General features: G+C 35.3%; 1 protein-coding gene across 9 annotated transcripts in view; it reads right to left on the bottom strand.

The window, feature by feature from the left end:
* Positions 1–12,281, bottom strand: part of LOC105331449 (protein still life, isoform SIF type 1) — a 48,250-nt gene extending 35,969 nt beyond the window's left edge. For 3 of the 9 annotated variants that reach the window (XM_066071660.1, XM_066071665.1, XM_066071666.1), the window contains exons 1-3: positions 11,879–12,280; positions 7,614–7,729; positions 2,087–2,268 (exon numbers count right to left, since the gene is read on the bottom strand). In XM_066071660.1, coding sequence (XP_065927732.1) covers positions 2,087–2,268; positions 7,614–7,711 — 280 coding nt within the window. In that variant the 5' untranslated portion in view covers positions 7,712–7,729; positions 11,879–12,280. Of the gene's footprint in view, positions 1–2,086; positions 2,269–2,807; positions 2,946–4,777; positions 5,152–7,613; positions 7,730–11,577; positions 11,718–11,878 lie in introns of those variants that run through there. The other 6 variants (XR_010709404.1, XM_066071658.1, XM_066071661.1 and 3 more) reach the window with 5 other exon arrangements.
* Between the last annotated feature and the right edge of the window lie 4,011 nt (positions 12,282–16,292).

Genomic DNA, 16,292 nt, shown 5'->3' with positions numbered 1-16,292 from the left:
ATCATCTATCAAAAGTTACATAGGAATAAATGTAACAGTTCCTTACTGATTGATCAGCAGAGAATGTAGACAGATTGATTTATTATGAGTAAGGGGAAGTAACTCTCAGAACACAACTGTGAATGAACTATGTGTATCAGTCAATTTGTAAAATATTTACAGAATATAATCCAGTACTGATCATTGTTTAGACATCTGGAAGCTTAGTTTCTCATTCTGAACTATAACCATTGATTCCAAGAATGTGACCTAACATGACCTTACATGAACCACTAAGCATGACCTTCGACCTCAGCTGACTTGTGTACAGCAGATGTAAAAACAGAGATTATAAACACAAGTAATTCGGTAATACAGTAATTTCGGTAAATCAGAGGTATATTTACAGAGATTATTTATTACCGGTATCTGTAACACAGTAGATAAGAGGTAGATCAGAGCTATTAGATTCGCTACATCTGGTATCAATGTTTTCTTAGATACGGATTTATTGTAACTAATGCATCGTGGTAATATCTTTATTTCGTAATCAATGTTTTAATAGACCTAGTATTAAATATTCTACCGTAAATAAAATCAACTACTTTTAACAAGCGTGATATAATTGTTTAGTCATTACAATCCCTGTGAAGTGAAAAACGGACGATGTACAGGTATGGAGATAACGGACCTACATGTAATTAAATTCTTAAATGACTCCGATCAAAGCGATCAATTAGAGGCCTGGAACATAATAAAATATATGCACAAATAATTGTGTTGTGTTTAGTACACATAGCCTAAGGGGGTGTCTGAGATACCCAAGGTGTCAAGCGTTAGCGGTGGGGAACCACAACTGTTTCAATGGCTTCAATTAACGGAATAGGTTATAGAATCATTTATATTCATAATTATTTGCAATAAATTAATTAGCATTAAATGAAAATGGTTAAAAATGAGCCAAATGATGTGTAAGCTGTTTTCAAAGATCGGCGTCAAATAGCACGTGGCCATCCAAGTCCGCATTCTATTAATAACAGCTGTAATGGCGGCGTACACGGAGATAAAGAATAGGCAGTTCAAATTAATTTTTAAAGGCCATTTTGAAACAGTTTATTTATTAACAGACTTAAAGTGTACATTTTCTTTAATTACATGCTATAACAAAGGGGTCACATAGTAATATATATGTGATAATGAAGGAATATTACGATGTATAGCGGGGTATCAGTTCTGTCTGTGAACAGCATAGGTAATACGGCAGTATGATACCCCGTGCTTCAGCTAGGAAAAAATATGCCCAAATCCTATAGGGATGTATAATACGCACCCCTTTCTGAAGGTAAAAAATGCTGGGAAAAAAGTGCGTATTATATTCACCGGATTACGGTATCTGTAACACAGTAGATAAGAGGTAGATCAGGGCTATTAGATTCGCTACATCTGGTATCAATGTTTTCAATTTCTGGGAATCTCCATACACATCTCATAATTCTTAGATCTTTATCTATTCTCATCTCTGTCTAGTCGAAGGTAGATAAAACAAAGCTTGGTACAAAAAAATTCCAAATAGCCTCAAAAATTCCATTTTGTTGCTGATTTTTCAACAAGAAATATCTTTGATTTCCTCTTTTTTCTGACCCCCGTCCCCATTCTTTCTCTCTTTATGCAATAACTTATAATTATATGGGCCTTATAACAATATCAGTAGCTTTGGCACTAAAAGAGAATTAAATTGGTCAGCTACAGTGAAAGAGTGCAATCAAGGGGGCATGGAGAGAAAAGGGATTAAACAGGGAAAAATTAAACTCTACTGCCAGGCCCTGGCGTCACCAACTAAGATTGATCAAACTTCATACATACTTTTCTTTTCAGGATTTGATTTGAGAAACAATCTTTGAGTTGACTGATTTGAAAATTTTGAATTTTGGTGACTGCTGTTGAAAGAAAGGGGAGAGAACTCTGTAACCTGACTATAAAATAAAGGGAGAGAACTCTTGATACCTGATTGTGATACAAAGGGGAGAGAACTCTGAAATCTAACTGTGATAAAAAGGGAGAGAACTCTGAAATCTGACTTTGATTCAAAGGAAGAGAACTCTGTTACCTGGTTGAGTGATTTTGACATCAAAGATTTTTTCCACGTGTTTGTTGTAAGCGGTGACCTGGAACACGGTACAGGGCGTGTCCTGGATACACGAGATGTTGATCGGGACGACGTCAGCCGACACTCGCTCCCATCTCATGTAGTCCCCGTCGCCATGGACTCGAAAAATCTCGGCCCACAATCTGTCCAAACGAAAAAAATAACAGGATCAAGAAATCTTTAAATATTTTATAGCAAAAACAATAAAATGGCAATTTTCTATATTTAGTTTTTTTAACATACTAAAATCATGCAAAGTCCTGTAAATCTAATACAAGAGTCATTTATCACCTGAGATAGATTCAAACACCAAGGTTTAAAAATTACCTTCATATATTTGTTTTAATATAAAAGAAATAACTTCACATTAAAATTCTCAAAACTCAAATGCAGCAAGGGAATAAATGTTGCAGTTTTCTTTGTCCCCAAATCTACTTGATTTGATCAGCTGTGTACCCATAAATTTAACATAAAGAGAAATTTGTTTTTTGCGCCTATATTTAAATTTTCCTTTTAATTGCAGCTGCACCATTCAAGCATTCGAAAGCTGCAAGATAGATTAGTATAGCTGTTGGTTTCTTTCCAAACATCACTACAAAGGACAGTTATAAATCAGGAACTGTTCCTGCTATAAATAGAGTTCCTGGCAGACAAATAAACAGCTTGCACTGACGGCAAGTACCTGGAATTAAAGTATCCTCCCACTTCCTGAAATACCAGAAGTCAGAACGCGAGACACTGAGTTATGGAATGCGGCAACGCTTAAAAAACTCCTCACTGACAGAAAAGAGAGTTCTATGACAATCATACAGCCTGGCTAATACACAAATACTGTGTTTACGAAGATCAATGCTCGTCAAAAGACAGGACATATTGATCGCCATGACAACAGGGAGCCATTGATTTCCATGGCAACAGATGGTGCTCGAGTGGTTGTATCTCTTGTAACAAGATGACACCCCATGAAGCTTGTCGTCCACTGATCTCAATTTTCTGTTTTGTTATCGGAAGGAGGAAAATCAATTTAAATGGGTTGACTTTTGTGTTTTGAAATAAGTGAACATATTTTGATATGGCGATCAATCAGGCAGTATGGCTGAAATTGTTACCAGAAACTGATTGCTGAATTCCATGGAGACTGATGCTAGAGTCACTTCCTGTTACAAGGTCTGAACAGAAACAGACTGACTGATCACCTAGCTAAGGAATCACTGACCTTCTGATGTGGGGGGGGGGGGGGGGAGAAAATGTCTTTTTTTTCAGTGACTTTATGTCCTTAAAAGAAAGTCAGATTTAGACAGGGGGACACTGCTACACTCCTCTCCAAGATATTCTTACATCACATTGCTGAACTTATGAGTTCTAAAGATATTCATTGATGTGTTTGAAAAAAAATCCCTGAAGTTCTTTTTAAAAATGCCCCATCTAGCTTGATACATCGATAAATGAGGCAAAAACCAGTACCAGTAAAGAAATGTCATATGTGAATTCTAACGGGTAAAAAGAGATGACATAGAACCATTTTAACAAGAGCTTGGACTTTCAGTAGGACGTAGCTATCTATTTCTTGCTTCAAAACAAGTTAAAAATGATGATGTTTCAAGCAAAATATACACTGATTGGGTAGTCTTTGCTCAAAAGCCAGACAAATCTTGTTGATTTCAAAGAGCCATGGCTGAGTGGCCAACAATGAAATAGACAGGCCTACGTCACAATGCTGTTTGACACAACTACCAAAAGTCTAAGCTCTTGTTAAAATGGTTCTATTTTTGGTCTTTTCCCCTTTTAATTTCAACTGTGTTTCTCTGACAAGTATGTGTTTTATTTAAATTGCTAAAAAATCACTAAAAGTAAAGGAAATGATCAACTGCATGGAACAACCTTTAGTGAACAGCTATACAGTAACTTGTTGGATGGACTTCAAGTTTTAGAGGACAATTATAACTGACCTCTTTGAAACAAACTTCTCTACACATTTATTTTTCCATCTGCAGTCCCGACCTGTGTGCTTTTTTCTTGATTGTATAGCACTACATCAGTGATAGAACGTTGTAAGTTTTACCAGTGAAGCTAACATGCAGATTATCTTTTAATTCTAAAAACAACTCCACAATCTCTCTCTAATGACGTACGCATATCTCCAGAGCTAAAACAACCGATGCACCGCGGGATTAGTGACCAACAATTCCCATGGGAAAAGGACAAAGACATGCTCATAATTCTTTGAGGAGAAAACATATTTTTCCAATGAGAAATATATCTACATATGTATTAATGTTCAATAACTTTAATGATTTAGGAGATGATTATCAATTAAGTTCTAAGAACAATCAAGTGCATCCAATCCAATTGTATGCATTATTGTACCATGAAATACTGGTAAGGGGGGGGGGGAGGAGAGGAGAGATTGGGTCTGATTCCTCCTCCCACCCCCACCCCCACCCCCACCCCTTGCCAGAGTAACATAGTAAATTAACGAAAATAAGCCTGGATCCCCCATGCAAACAAAATTAACTCTCGTATCGCTCTTGGAAAAATTTCCTAAACCTGGGCATGGGCATAAAGCATTCACTCATGGATGTTCATTCACTTCTCCATTTCATCCAACCTCTCCCCCTCCTCCTCCCCCCTCCCCCAATAATTGATACTTACAGCTGACTGCAGACATTGCTCTTGGGTCTCCTCATGTCAAGGTCAAAGTTCTCACAAAGTTAAAGGACAATTATGATCCAATATTCACAGTTTTAACACAGAGTTTTCATTCATAAACTGGAAAGTTGCTAGTATCTCAGAACCGAGAGCTGAAGTACCACCTGTCCTCTAATCAGAAAAGGAAAACACAAGCCTTGAACATTTCAAACCATAGTTTTTTCCCCTAATTGTCCATAATTGATTGGCTGCGGTCTGTTATTCTGTAACGAACAATCAACCTGTGAATTAAATTCCTTTTCTGTGTTTCTGCTCTGATGTGAGAGATCGGAGACTGAATCCCCGAGTATAACTGCCTGTATAACACCAGGATCAGCCGTGTCAGCTCGCTTGTTGTTTTATCTTCCACACATCAAACAACGTCTTCTTTTCCTATTTAATGTATCACTTTCTCCCCCAGCTACAGTTCTGCTCTAATGTATCTGTATTTACCAGGTTGACTACAGGTTTGGGCAAAAGACAAAAAAAATCTTGCAATTCGATCCCAAGAAAATTCTATCAAAAAAACATTTATTTGAAATATCATAACATCCTGTCAGTTTTCAAGGTCAATTACAGGGCCCTTGGATCTCTGACCTTGACCCTACAACACTGCTGTCACAGATTGCTCAGTTAATTTTCACTGGGACAGCTATTCCAAAATCAATGCCATTGAACATTTTCTCAGACTGATGTCATATAAGGAGTGATCAAAAATCATTACACACATTTTTTTTTCCTTTCACATCTGTTGATATCGGATTTTCATGTTGATGTGTTAGCTCCGGTCATCACTGATCATTACATCCAGCCCTGTGTATTTCTATTCCCTCAGTAAGGTTTCCTGTTGTACTCTCACCCTCCCTCCCCGTTACCTGAGGACACAGATTTTAGACAACTGTCCAAACATCTTTATCTCATAACTTTTTGGTTAAATCCTCCTTTATTGAGAACTAAGCTTGGTTTAGATTTTTAAGGGAATTTAAATTCCTCCCCGATCGGATTAGAAGCCGTCCATTGAGTCATCTTGTAACAAACTCCATGCTCTTACCCTGTTTATCCCATACCATCAGAAATCTCCAGCTAACTCAGCTAGGTCAAATGGACATCCATACAGACATGCATATTCAATAACTTATGATACTTGGGGAGGCTGGGGGTCTATATTCTATAGTCATCAATCAATGTCAGAGTTATCTTTCTTTTTAGAAGTTTTTAGACAACTAGTATTAACAAACAAATTCAATTTGTAATATTGGCTGAATCAGATTTGAGAGGTTTTGTTTTGCTGGATATAGAACTGCTGCATAAATCTATCATTAATACTTGGTACTTTGAATAACTTCAAATTTTCTTGGTCAAACTTAGCGTGCATTTAATTTTTATCCAAATACAAAATTGGCACATGCCAAGTTTCGTGGAAATTGATAATAAAAAATTCAGTGTCTATGGCAATTGACTCTATTCCTGGACTTCATGACTTATCTATTTAGTATTCTGTCAATCAAAGAAAACCAAAACATATTACTCTCTCCCTCAGGCTAACACCTCTAAAGAGTTGGACAGCTGCTACAAAGATTGGTTTTCTCATTGACCCCAAGACACTCACAGAGTGAACACAACTGTTTACAACCACCGGCTCACAACAAAAACATCTGCTCCCGAGTGTTTCTGGGAGGAACAGGAATGAACTTTTTATTGGGTGTTATATACGCAGCATACTTCTAGAGTTTCTACAGCATTCATTCCATGCTATCTGAATCATAATCTGATGAAGGCACTTCTGTAAACAATAGATAGGAATTATTATGAACCAATAAAGATGTCAGCTGTTACATCCAATGCAGGCAAGGATACAGAGCCAGGAGATGTCTACCAGAGAAAGCCATTAAGATAAAACTACTGAATGTGAAGGACAGAATAATGTGAAGGCCAGAATACTGCTCCTTGAGTGTGTCCTTCAGCCCAGTACACTGATAAATGGTCAAAACAGCACCATCTTCACTGTGAATATAGCATATATAATGCTTTTGTCTGTAGAATTTTTGAAGAATTTCTCCTTCTATCTATTACACTTACCTAAGTAGAGCCTAGGTCAAAATACACGATTGTTAACGCTGTCATCACGAGATGAACAGATTGATCATCAGGTAGAAAAGACCAAGGAGGCTAAAAACAGGCAGCAACTACTGTAAATCAACTTTACTTTGTGTTGACTTTATTAATTTCATGATTGCTCAGTAAAAACTTTTTTAAGGCCGGCTTTAATTTTGGTATATAAGTGTGCCCAATGTTTATAATCTCAAACAAATATATAATACACATCTGACTAGTACTGGTTTATGACAAGTAATAATTTAATTGTTATGACAATGTTCTCCCAACTCTCACAAAATTTTCTGGCATGCAAAAACAGATAAGTGGATATTCAGATCCCTTTTGTCAAGATCTTGAAAAATACAGCCTTGACATGACATTGAAGGACCATTGCTGCTTTATAGGTCTGAATCGGAAACTGTACATCAACATATGGTGACATCTCAAAATGAGAGAAGAACAGATCTTGTCAATGAGTGAATGTAAAACATCATGCAATTTAAAATGTGTCACAACTTTGTCAAAATAGAGCCAATATTGTAAAGCTCTTTACCAGCACCTCAATATGACTGATATGATCTTGAGTGGATGTAAAGCATCATTTGATCAATCAATCCCTTATCAAAAGTTAAAGCCATATTTCAAAGGTTTTTTTTCAAATTCAATTTTGTTTATATCGATTTGAGCCAATGGCAAGCTTTACCTGAGAAGATGGGAGTCTTTGCTGTGTTGCCATGGATACTGGTCCTCTCGGTACGGCTTCTTACTCAGCAACGGAGCACACAGTTTGTTTCCCATCATGCATCAGAGCCACGCTTCCTGAAGATGATAGAATTCTTAATCATTGATAGTTCTCTGTAACATACCACAGTACCCTACAGCTAGTATACCTACTCTAGTTGTCCTCATCATTATCATCGCTGGATTCCATTTCAGCTCAATAACATCTGGATTTCTAATTTGCTTTGTTTAATAAGTACAGTGGTTTAATTCATCAATATCATTGACTACAAAGTTTATGGAAATGCACCATTGTCCAGTCAATGCACACAATAAAGGGCTTATTGAAACAAGACACGTGGCAGCAGATTTATATAGTTATCATCATTTTACATATCCTCAAAATTGTTAATTTTCTTCAATTCATGAAATATTGATGCTCACAAAAATAAATTACTCCACAATAGCCAACACACTTTTTAAAAGACACATTCTTATAAACTCCTTTAAACCATGAAAAATGGGCACATTTACAATGTATGTCATATGCAGAGAATAGGTAGATTTAATCCTAACAGTACATATACATGTTATGGTAGTCAACTGTGAAGCTCCTGGCCCCACTTAAATTTCCCTTGGAGTTCCGAACAATTTCACATCAATGCTTCCATCTCTAACAGACCTATCCATTTCTCTGTACATTATCTAAATCACAGAAATTACCCACAAGTCCCGATCACAAACTAAATTAAGGGGAGATAATTAGATTACTGGGCTATCGAATGTAGATCTCTACGGCCCGGTATACAGTGTACAGACAAGAGATTTCATTGGTTACAATTACAGACCAAGGTCTATATCTTCCTCTACTCGACAGCTGGCTTACTCCGATCCAGATCAAATATTTACTTTAATAAACCCCATTTCCTCCAATGTTTATTGAAAGAAACTTTTTTTGTAGTTTTGCTTTCCTCTGCGAGATAACTCGAGATAAGACGAGATAAACCTGAGTGAGGCAATAGAGGATGAAGATTCTCAGCCATTTCATTGTTACTAATTACCTTCCTCAGACAAATACAAGTCACAGGGCTAGAAAAGGAAGAATTGTGTCTTCATTCACAAAAAAAACAGAAGTATTGGATTTATTGGAAGTGTTTGATGTTTGAACAGGTATCATCATCTTTAGAAGGTTCTAGGTTGTAAGGTCTACTGTAGATAAGATTACAAACATTCTTGGGCTATTGTTAAAATTCTAATCACATACATAGAGGTATTTAAAACATCTGAAATCAGTGCATTATATTTTCAAGCAATTGTGTCGGAAGCAAATTGAAAGTGGGGAGGCTAGACTTATCAAAAATATTTTGATACGCCTATGTTAAGTTTGAAGTACATTAACACTCCTTTCCATCTCGTATTATATTGATTTATAAAATTGTTTTGCTTCATTTACAATGCTAAACTAATAATTAACAAAATTTTTACAGTTAGTTTCTCTCTAATTTCACCTAGTTGTTAAATAATGTGAGAATAATTTTGAGTGATATAAATTTTTTATCAGCCCCCCTTTCCAACCCACACAAAGTCTGGTCGATATTAACATCTCCCAAACACCAATACAGTGTTCAATTGAATTTCTATTCCAGATGTGACAAAAATTTAAAACAGCAACAATTCAATTTAAAATCAAATTCTAAAGACCTCATAGCAATGAGCTGAGGTTTTCAATTTCTTCACAATGTTTTCTTGCATGTACGCTAATAAAAGTTGGTTAACAATATGTGGCAACTCCTATATAGAGGTAACAGAAGAGAGAAACATAAAGAAATGACAAACCAGGCCTGTCCTGAATCTCTTTCAGTTGCTCTTACACCTGAGTTGACCGGTGCCATGGATACTGACTCTAACTAAACTGACAGACTTTAAAGAATGATTGCAAATATTAAGATAATTAAGGTAAAGGTAAATAATCATTTACTACTGACCAATGCTCGGATGTACCAGTATTTGTACATAAGTAAATTAGTACATGGCAGACTACAACATAATTGATGTTATCCTCTTTATGCCTTAAGTGATGTAGTCCTATGCCTAAAGTAAGGTATGTAAAATCCTAGTGATATACATAAATCCTACTCCTAAAGTGATATACATAAATCCTACTCATTTAGTGATATACATAAATCCTACTCCTAAAGTGATATACATAAATCCTACTCCTAAAGTGATATACATAAATCCTACTCCTAAAGTGATATACATAAATCCTACTCCTAAAGTGATAAACATAAATCCTACTCATTTAGTGATATACATAAATCCTACTCCTAAAGTGATATACATAAATCCTACTCCTAATGTGATATACATTAATTCTATCCCTTAAGTGATATACATAAATCCTACTCCTAAAGTGATGTACATAAATCCTACTCCTAAAGTGATGTACATAAATCCTACTCCTAAAGTGATAAACATAAATCCTACTCCTAAAGTGATATACATAAATCCTACTCCTAAAGTGATGTACATAAATCCTACTCCTAAAGTGATATACATAAATCCTACTCCTAAAGTGATGTACATAAATCCTACTCCTAAAGTGATGTACATAAATCCTACTCCTAAAGTGATAAACATAAATCCTACTCATTTAGTGATGTACATAAATCCTACTCCTAATGTGATATACATTAATTCTATCCCTTAAGTGATATACATAAATCCTACTCCTAAAGTGATGTACATAAATCCTACTCCTAATGTGATATACATAAATCCTACTCCTTTAGTGATAAATGTAAATCCTAGTATTTTAGTGATATGTACAAAAATCCTACATCTTTAGTGATATACATAAATCCTACTCCTTCAGTGATATACATAAATCCTACTCCTTAAGTGATATACATAAATCCTACTTCTATAGTGATGTACATAAATCCTACTCCTAAAGTGATGTACATAAATCCTACTCCTTTAGTGATAAATGTAAATCCTACTCCTTTAGTGATATACCGTACATAAATCCTACTCCTTAAGTGATGTACATGATTCCTACTCCTTAAGTGATACACATAAATTCTATTCTTTAGTGATACTCATAAATCCTACACCTAAAGTGATAAATGTAAATCCTTCTCCTTTAGTAACATACATCATTGTACACCTTAAATGAGGTAATATCCTAATAAACATAGTTCTATAACCACTAATTGTTGTGATCTACATTAGTAATATTATTATGGACATACTCCTACAAAGCATTTAACTATTACACTAAATGTTGATGAATAATGGCAGTAGTACATGTACAGGTTTTATACTGGACAGGAAACACCTATGGTTGTTTGATCAGGCCCTCGATTACCTGGAGGTAACAACCAACCCTGCATTCCTCCATCCTGTCCGATTAATTACACCTATCATCCCTGGACAATGTCCCAGTTACACGCCTACAAGATTCTGCAGGGTCAATGGCCCTAACCACTTCAGAGAGGGGGTTTCTCATTGACCTTCAATTTGCTCAAAATGTCCAATGTCAAATCATGCATGTAGGTTCATTAACCCTTGGACTGCTCATCTTTTAAATGTCGAGCCGTGGTCTAAATAATAGGGATTAACCCCATCAGTGAATTGCTATAAAAATTGTGTTTGAATTAAATTCATCCTATTTGAACTCGTATCTATTTAACCTGTCTCTTTTACATTAGCCAGTGCAGAAAAACAATGGAATAAAGAATTTTCCTTTAATTAATGATACAGCTGGATAGTTTACCTGAATATTTGATGAATATATGATAAATATATTCTATATTCTACATCAACACAAGTGCATGCACAAAAGAATAAACAGTATTTATGATGAAACATTACCCTAGTTATCATCAGGGGAGATGTAAATCCATAAGCAAACATTAACATCATAAGCAGTGCTCAATACTTACCGGTACATGTACATGACTGAAGACCATTAGAGCAATGAAATGGTAAAGATTTCACAGAACTCCATCCCTATAATGCTCTCTCTAAAACTCAGCCGGCACATTGAACACAGCATGAGCCCTATTGTTTATTATAACCCACCATCTAGTGAACATTAATTCAATGTTAAAAAAAACAATTATCTATTTGTACATCTTCCCTAGAAATCAATATATATAGGACCATGTGTGTGTGTGTGTGTGTGTGTGTAATAGAGAGAGAGACAGATCAAGAGAGGGAGATTCCTGTGTATCGGCTACTTACATTTTGTACCAGAAAGCAACCATTCAATAATTCTTCTTCTCTATTGAATAAACATCCTAGAATCGGAGCAGAAGACGGCAGCCTCAAAAATCAATACACACGCCTGCCTCCCGACGGAACCTGAAAACCCAAGTGTCAATTGTCACAAACTCTCACACTACTCAGACCAGCACCATCACTTACAAGCTTGAATTCTGAAGCCAAAATGAAACACAGAAAATTAATTTTCTTGCGTTCCCTGGAGGAAAATTCCCATTTTTTTTCTGGTCTTGGAATTTAATTTCTGATGCACATCACGGAGCCATTAAAACTCATCCTACGGCAGAAACTGACATCATGTCTTTAAAGCGCAGATGTAAAGGATGAGAAATCGGTTCTCTGAGAGAAGCAATGCTAAATGAATCTGAGGCAGTAGGGATTGGAACAATATATATAAACACCAGATGAATCAGTGAAATTCCTGCAGCCAGTCTTTAGCAGACAATAAAAAATCTCAGAAAGTTAAAACTGGTTTCTTCACAACCATTTCCAACGAAATGCTTGCAATTTGATACATTGTTAAATGCTACCTATAGCAATGTTTTCCTGCCTCTGTCTTAATCCCGCTGTAAAGCAATCAAAGGCCTAAACAGATCAAAGCTTCTAGCCAGACATGTATTACTGAAAGTCAAATAAAACCAAGTTCTCTACAAAAAAACAAAAGAAATATATAATAGAATTTTGGCATTAAAAAAAAGATAAGCTTTTAGAAATGCGCAGTTTGAGAACCGAAATCAGTCGGTGTATTGGTCCTCATACTATAATATCCTTTTTATAAGAATCCCCCAGTATTGGCACGCGTACAGACGTCTAATTCTAATAAGATATCATATGTATAGCTCTTTCACAGCTATAATCATACATAGTATATATATTCTATTTATGATTCCAGTCTTGTATGAATACCAGTATGTTCAATCATTTTGAGAGAGAGAGAGAGAGGAGAGAGAGAGAAAGAGAATGAGAGAGAGAGAATGCAATAAATGTATAATATATCTGAAAATCAATTAGATTAATTCTAATTCTAAAATAATTACTATATTATCCTTATGTCAGCTTTGCAGGATTCGTATTATCCTTACAGAATCCTTTAAGTCTTGCAGGATTAGATTATCCTTAGAGGATCCTCTCAGTCTTGTAGGATTAGATTATCATTTAATTTACAGGATCCTTTCAGTTTTGCAGGATTGGACTATCCTTACAGAATCCTTTCAGTTTTGCATGATTGGATTATCCTTACAGGTTCAGTCATTTGTTACCTTGCAGGATTCGTTTCAGCCTTGCAAGATTCGTATCAGCCCACAGGATCCGTATAAACATTGATGTGTCCGTATCAACCCCGCAGGAGCTGCATCATCCTGGGAACGGAGACAGCTAATGTAGAGGATGTCTGGATATTGTATGCCATTCATTTTTTACAAAGTACATTTTAAAAACTTGGGGTCTAACATAAATTATAATTCAAAAAGATATATTTAGTTTGGAATATTCACGAAAAAATATTAAGGAGGCCGAGTACAGAACGAGTACGCACGCTTTCGCGCAGCGTTTCATTTGTATTGTGACGTCATCTTTTTGCTTTGTTGATGCCATGGCGTGAGTGTTTCAACTGCAGATATTCAGCGAAATTTATTGAATATAGCTCGCCTGATGCGTAAAATTAATGTTATACTGTGGAATAAACATAAATGTCTCGAAGAATAAGTATATTTGGGCTCGGGTCGAAAACGTGAAGAGGGTTCAGCAAGCCTTGCCCTCTCACGTTTTCTTAACCCGCCTAAATATAGCTTAATTCATATATTTCAAGACAGAAACCATGTATTTTATATTAATGACTCTTAATATGTGATGTTATATATTTATTTATTACTTAAATATGTCTGAATGTTTTAATAATACTATAAAGATCACCATTTCCGTCTTTGTCAAATAAAAAATAGCCATTATCTGACAAACTGGGAAATTGGGCCTACAAAAAACAACTTTGATAAGACCCCTGGAACAAACCAGGAGGTAAAAGTTTTTTTTTATTTGACCATTCATAGGCGTCGGAACCGGGAGGGGGGGGGGGCTTAGCCCTAGTTATACCTAAAGTTATACCTAACCATTAGAAACATAGCATGATAGAGGGTTCAGCCCCCCCCCCCCCCCCCACACTTTTTTTCGCAGGAAAGATTATTGTTCCTAAGTTGACCTTAAAAGACTGAGAAGTTGGATTCCGAAGCATACTAGTCCCCCCCCCCCACCCCCACCCCCCGGATTAAGAATTTCATGATTTTGAGGAAAAAAATTGGTTATGTAATTTTTTTTTCTAAGTATAGGTACACTCCCCCCCCCCCCCACCCCCACGGATTAGGATTTCCATGATTTTGGGTCTAGCCCCCCCACTTTCAATTTGCTTCCGACGCCAGTGCCATTTGATGCCTTTTAGCAATAACTTTAATATGTAGAACAGAAAAAAAATCCCTAGGGCAGAAGTTTAAAAAAAATGTAAAAAAAATGTGCAAAATTGATACTTCTAGCAAAATCCCATAGGGCCCTATGATAAAAATTAACGAACTTTGAGATGACCCCTTAAACAAACGGTGAGGTAAATGTCTTATTTTTTTTATCTTAAAATAATAATTATATCAGTAGAAATTGATGTAAAAAATTTCATTAAAAAATCTAGGGCAGAAAAAATTAGACCCGGCCTCTTTAAGTTCTGGACTCAATATATGTTTTTCAGATTATCATATTCAACAAGAAGTATATTATATTCTTTAATGAATAGTGAAATATGTTTTTGATAAAAACAATGATTTATCAGCGCATTGGTACCGAATGAAGAAATAGCTTAAACTTGTAAATTCTCATTTAAATACAGTGATTTAACATATGTTTCTGTGACATCATTCTTTTATTCTTGCCGTCTATATGTTCGGCATATATAGCCAATACTGTATATACGGGTAACTGCCAAAGCAGAGTTAAAGAGGTGAGGTCATCCATAAAGTGTGATTTACTAAGGACACATTATAACCGCCTCGTATTGTTCCATAAGAACACAACATATGAAATTTCTTTATAACACATATATAGAATATTGCCTTAACATACGAGACACTATTTAAATAAATACATCATCTGACATCAAATTTTAAAATTCCATATGTTTTGTTCTTTTGAACATAAAAGCGATATCTTGTACGCTTAAATTGTACATTAAAAATTATAAATTGTCATTTTCACTAAGATTATACATGAATTGTAATTTTTAAAAAATACGTTTATATATAGGGAACTATCTATGTCTCAGTCAAACTTTCAATCGCCTTTTATCAATCAAAGGTGTAAATGACATCAGTCTATACAAGTAATTTCAGAAGGCTCTCTTTAAGATTCGTGTTGATAACCAACATTGCCAACTTTTAAAACACCGCACACATCATTTCTGTAACATATCAAAACACGGTATCGCTTTATATTTTACTAATTACGTGTATGTATAAAAAAACGTAGATGACTGGAAAGCGATATATAGTAATATTCATTGTATATCATTTATACACCTGACTGAGAATGACTAACATTTTTGGGTCATCACCGTGTTTGATGGAGGTTACTGCAGTAGAGGTCAGTCGCTTAATACCAGTGATACACAGTACATGACTGTAGCGGCTAGGCTAGCTCAGTAACTGCTACGCTCTAGAATGCTGCCCCCCCCCCCCCCAAAAAAAAAAAACCAAAAAAACACCAAAAAAACGCTGCAAATCTATTCAAAAAATAATAATAACTCGCTTTAAGATATAATTCTGTTAGATAAACTAGAATAAAAAATTAATTCAACATTGTTTGAATATGTAAACTTCTGTATCTACTTTTAACATCTCAAATTTCAAACAATTATAATTAGTCGATTATTGTCAAGAGAACATGAAATAATTTTTTTAAACGATGACTTTATTTAGAATTGATAGTTTATAAACTTGACTGCACTAAAATTAGGGTGACCGAAATTAGATTGAAACTTATACAGATAAAACACATATGTAAACAATAACAAGGTTCGAGCTTTGTTTACAAAACAAAGAATTCCAACCACTGTATCTTGCTTGTAACTCAATATCTGACTTTCAAATTTTGATAAAGCATTAAAAATACATATCTATTAACCATTCTAAACTTTAAAAAAATGGAAAAATAAAATTCTGCTCAAATCGTGTCCAGGTCCCTTTAATAATAAGGGTTTTGTCACGAACGACACGAAGACGTAACATGAGCAACATCAACGTCCATGTATCATAAACCCGTTATTTACCGAAACCTGTATAATTTGATGTGTAACAGTTTTATGTTGACTGTTATAAGATAATAACTTTTTGACATTTGTCAA

This window comes from Magallana gigas, chromosome 9, assembly GCF_963853765.1.
Source record: "Magallana gigas chromosome 9, xbMagGiga1.1, whole genome shotgun sequence".
In the NCBI taxonomy this organism is placed as follows: Eukaryota; Metazoa; Mollusca; class Bivalvia; order Ostreida; family Ostreidae; genus Magallana; species Magallana gigas.
The sequence above is the reverse complement of the archived record's forward strand: the minus strand, read 5'-3'. Positions and strand labels throughout refer to the sequence as shown.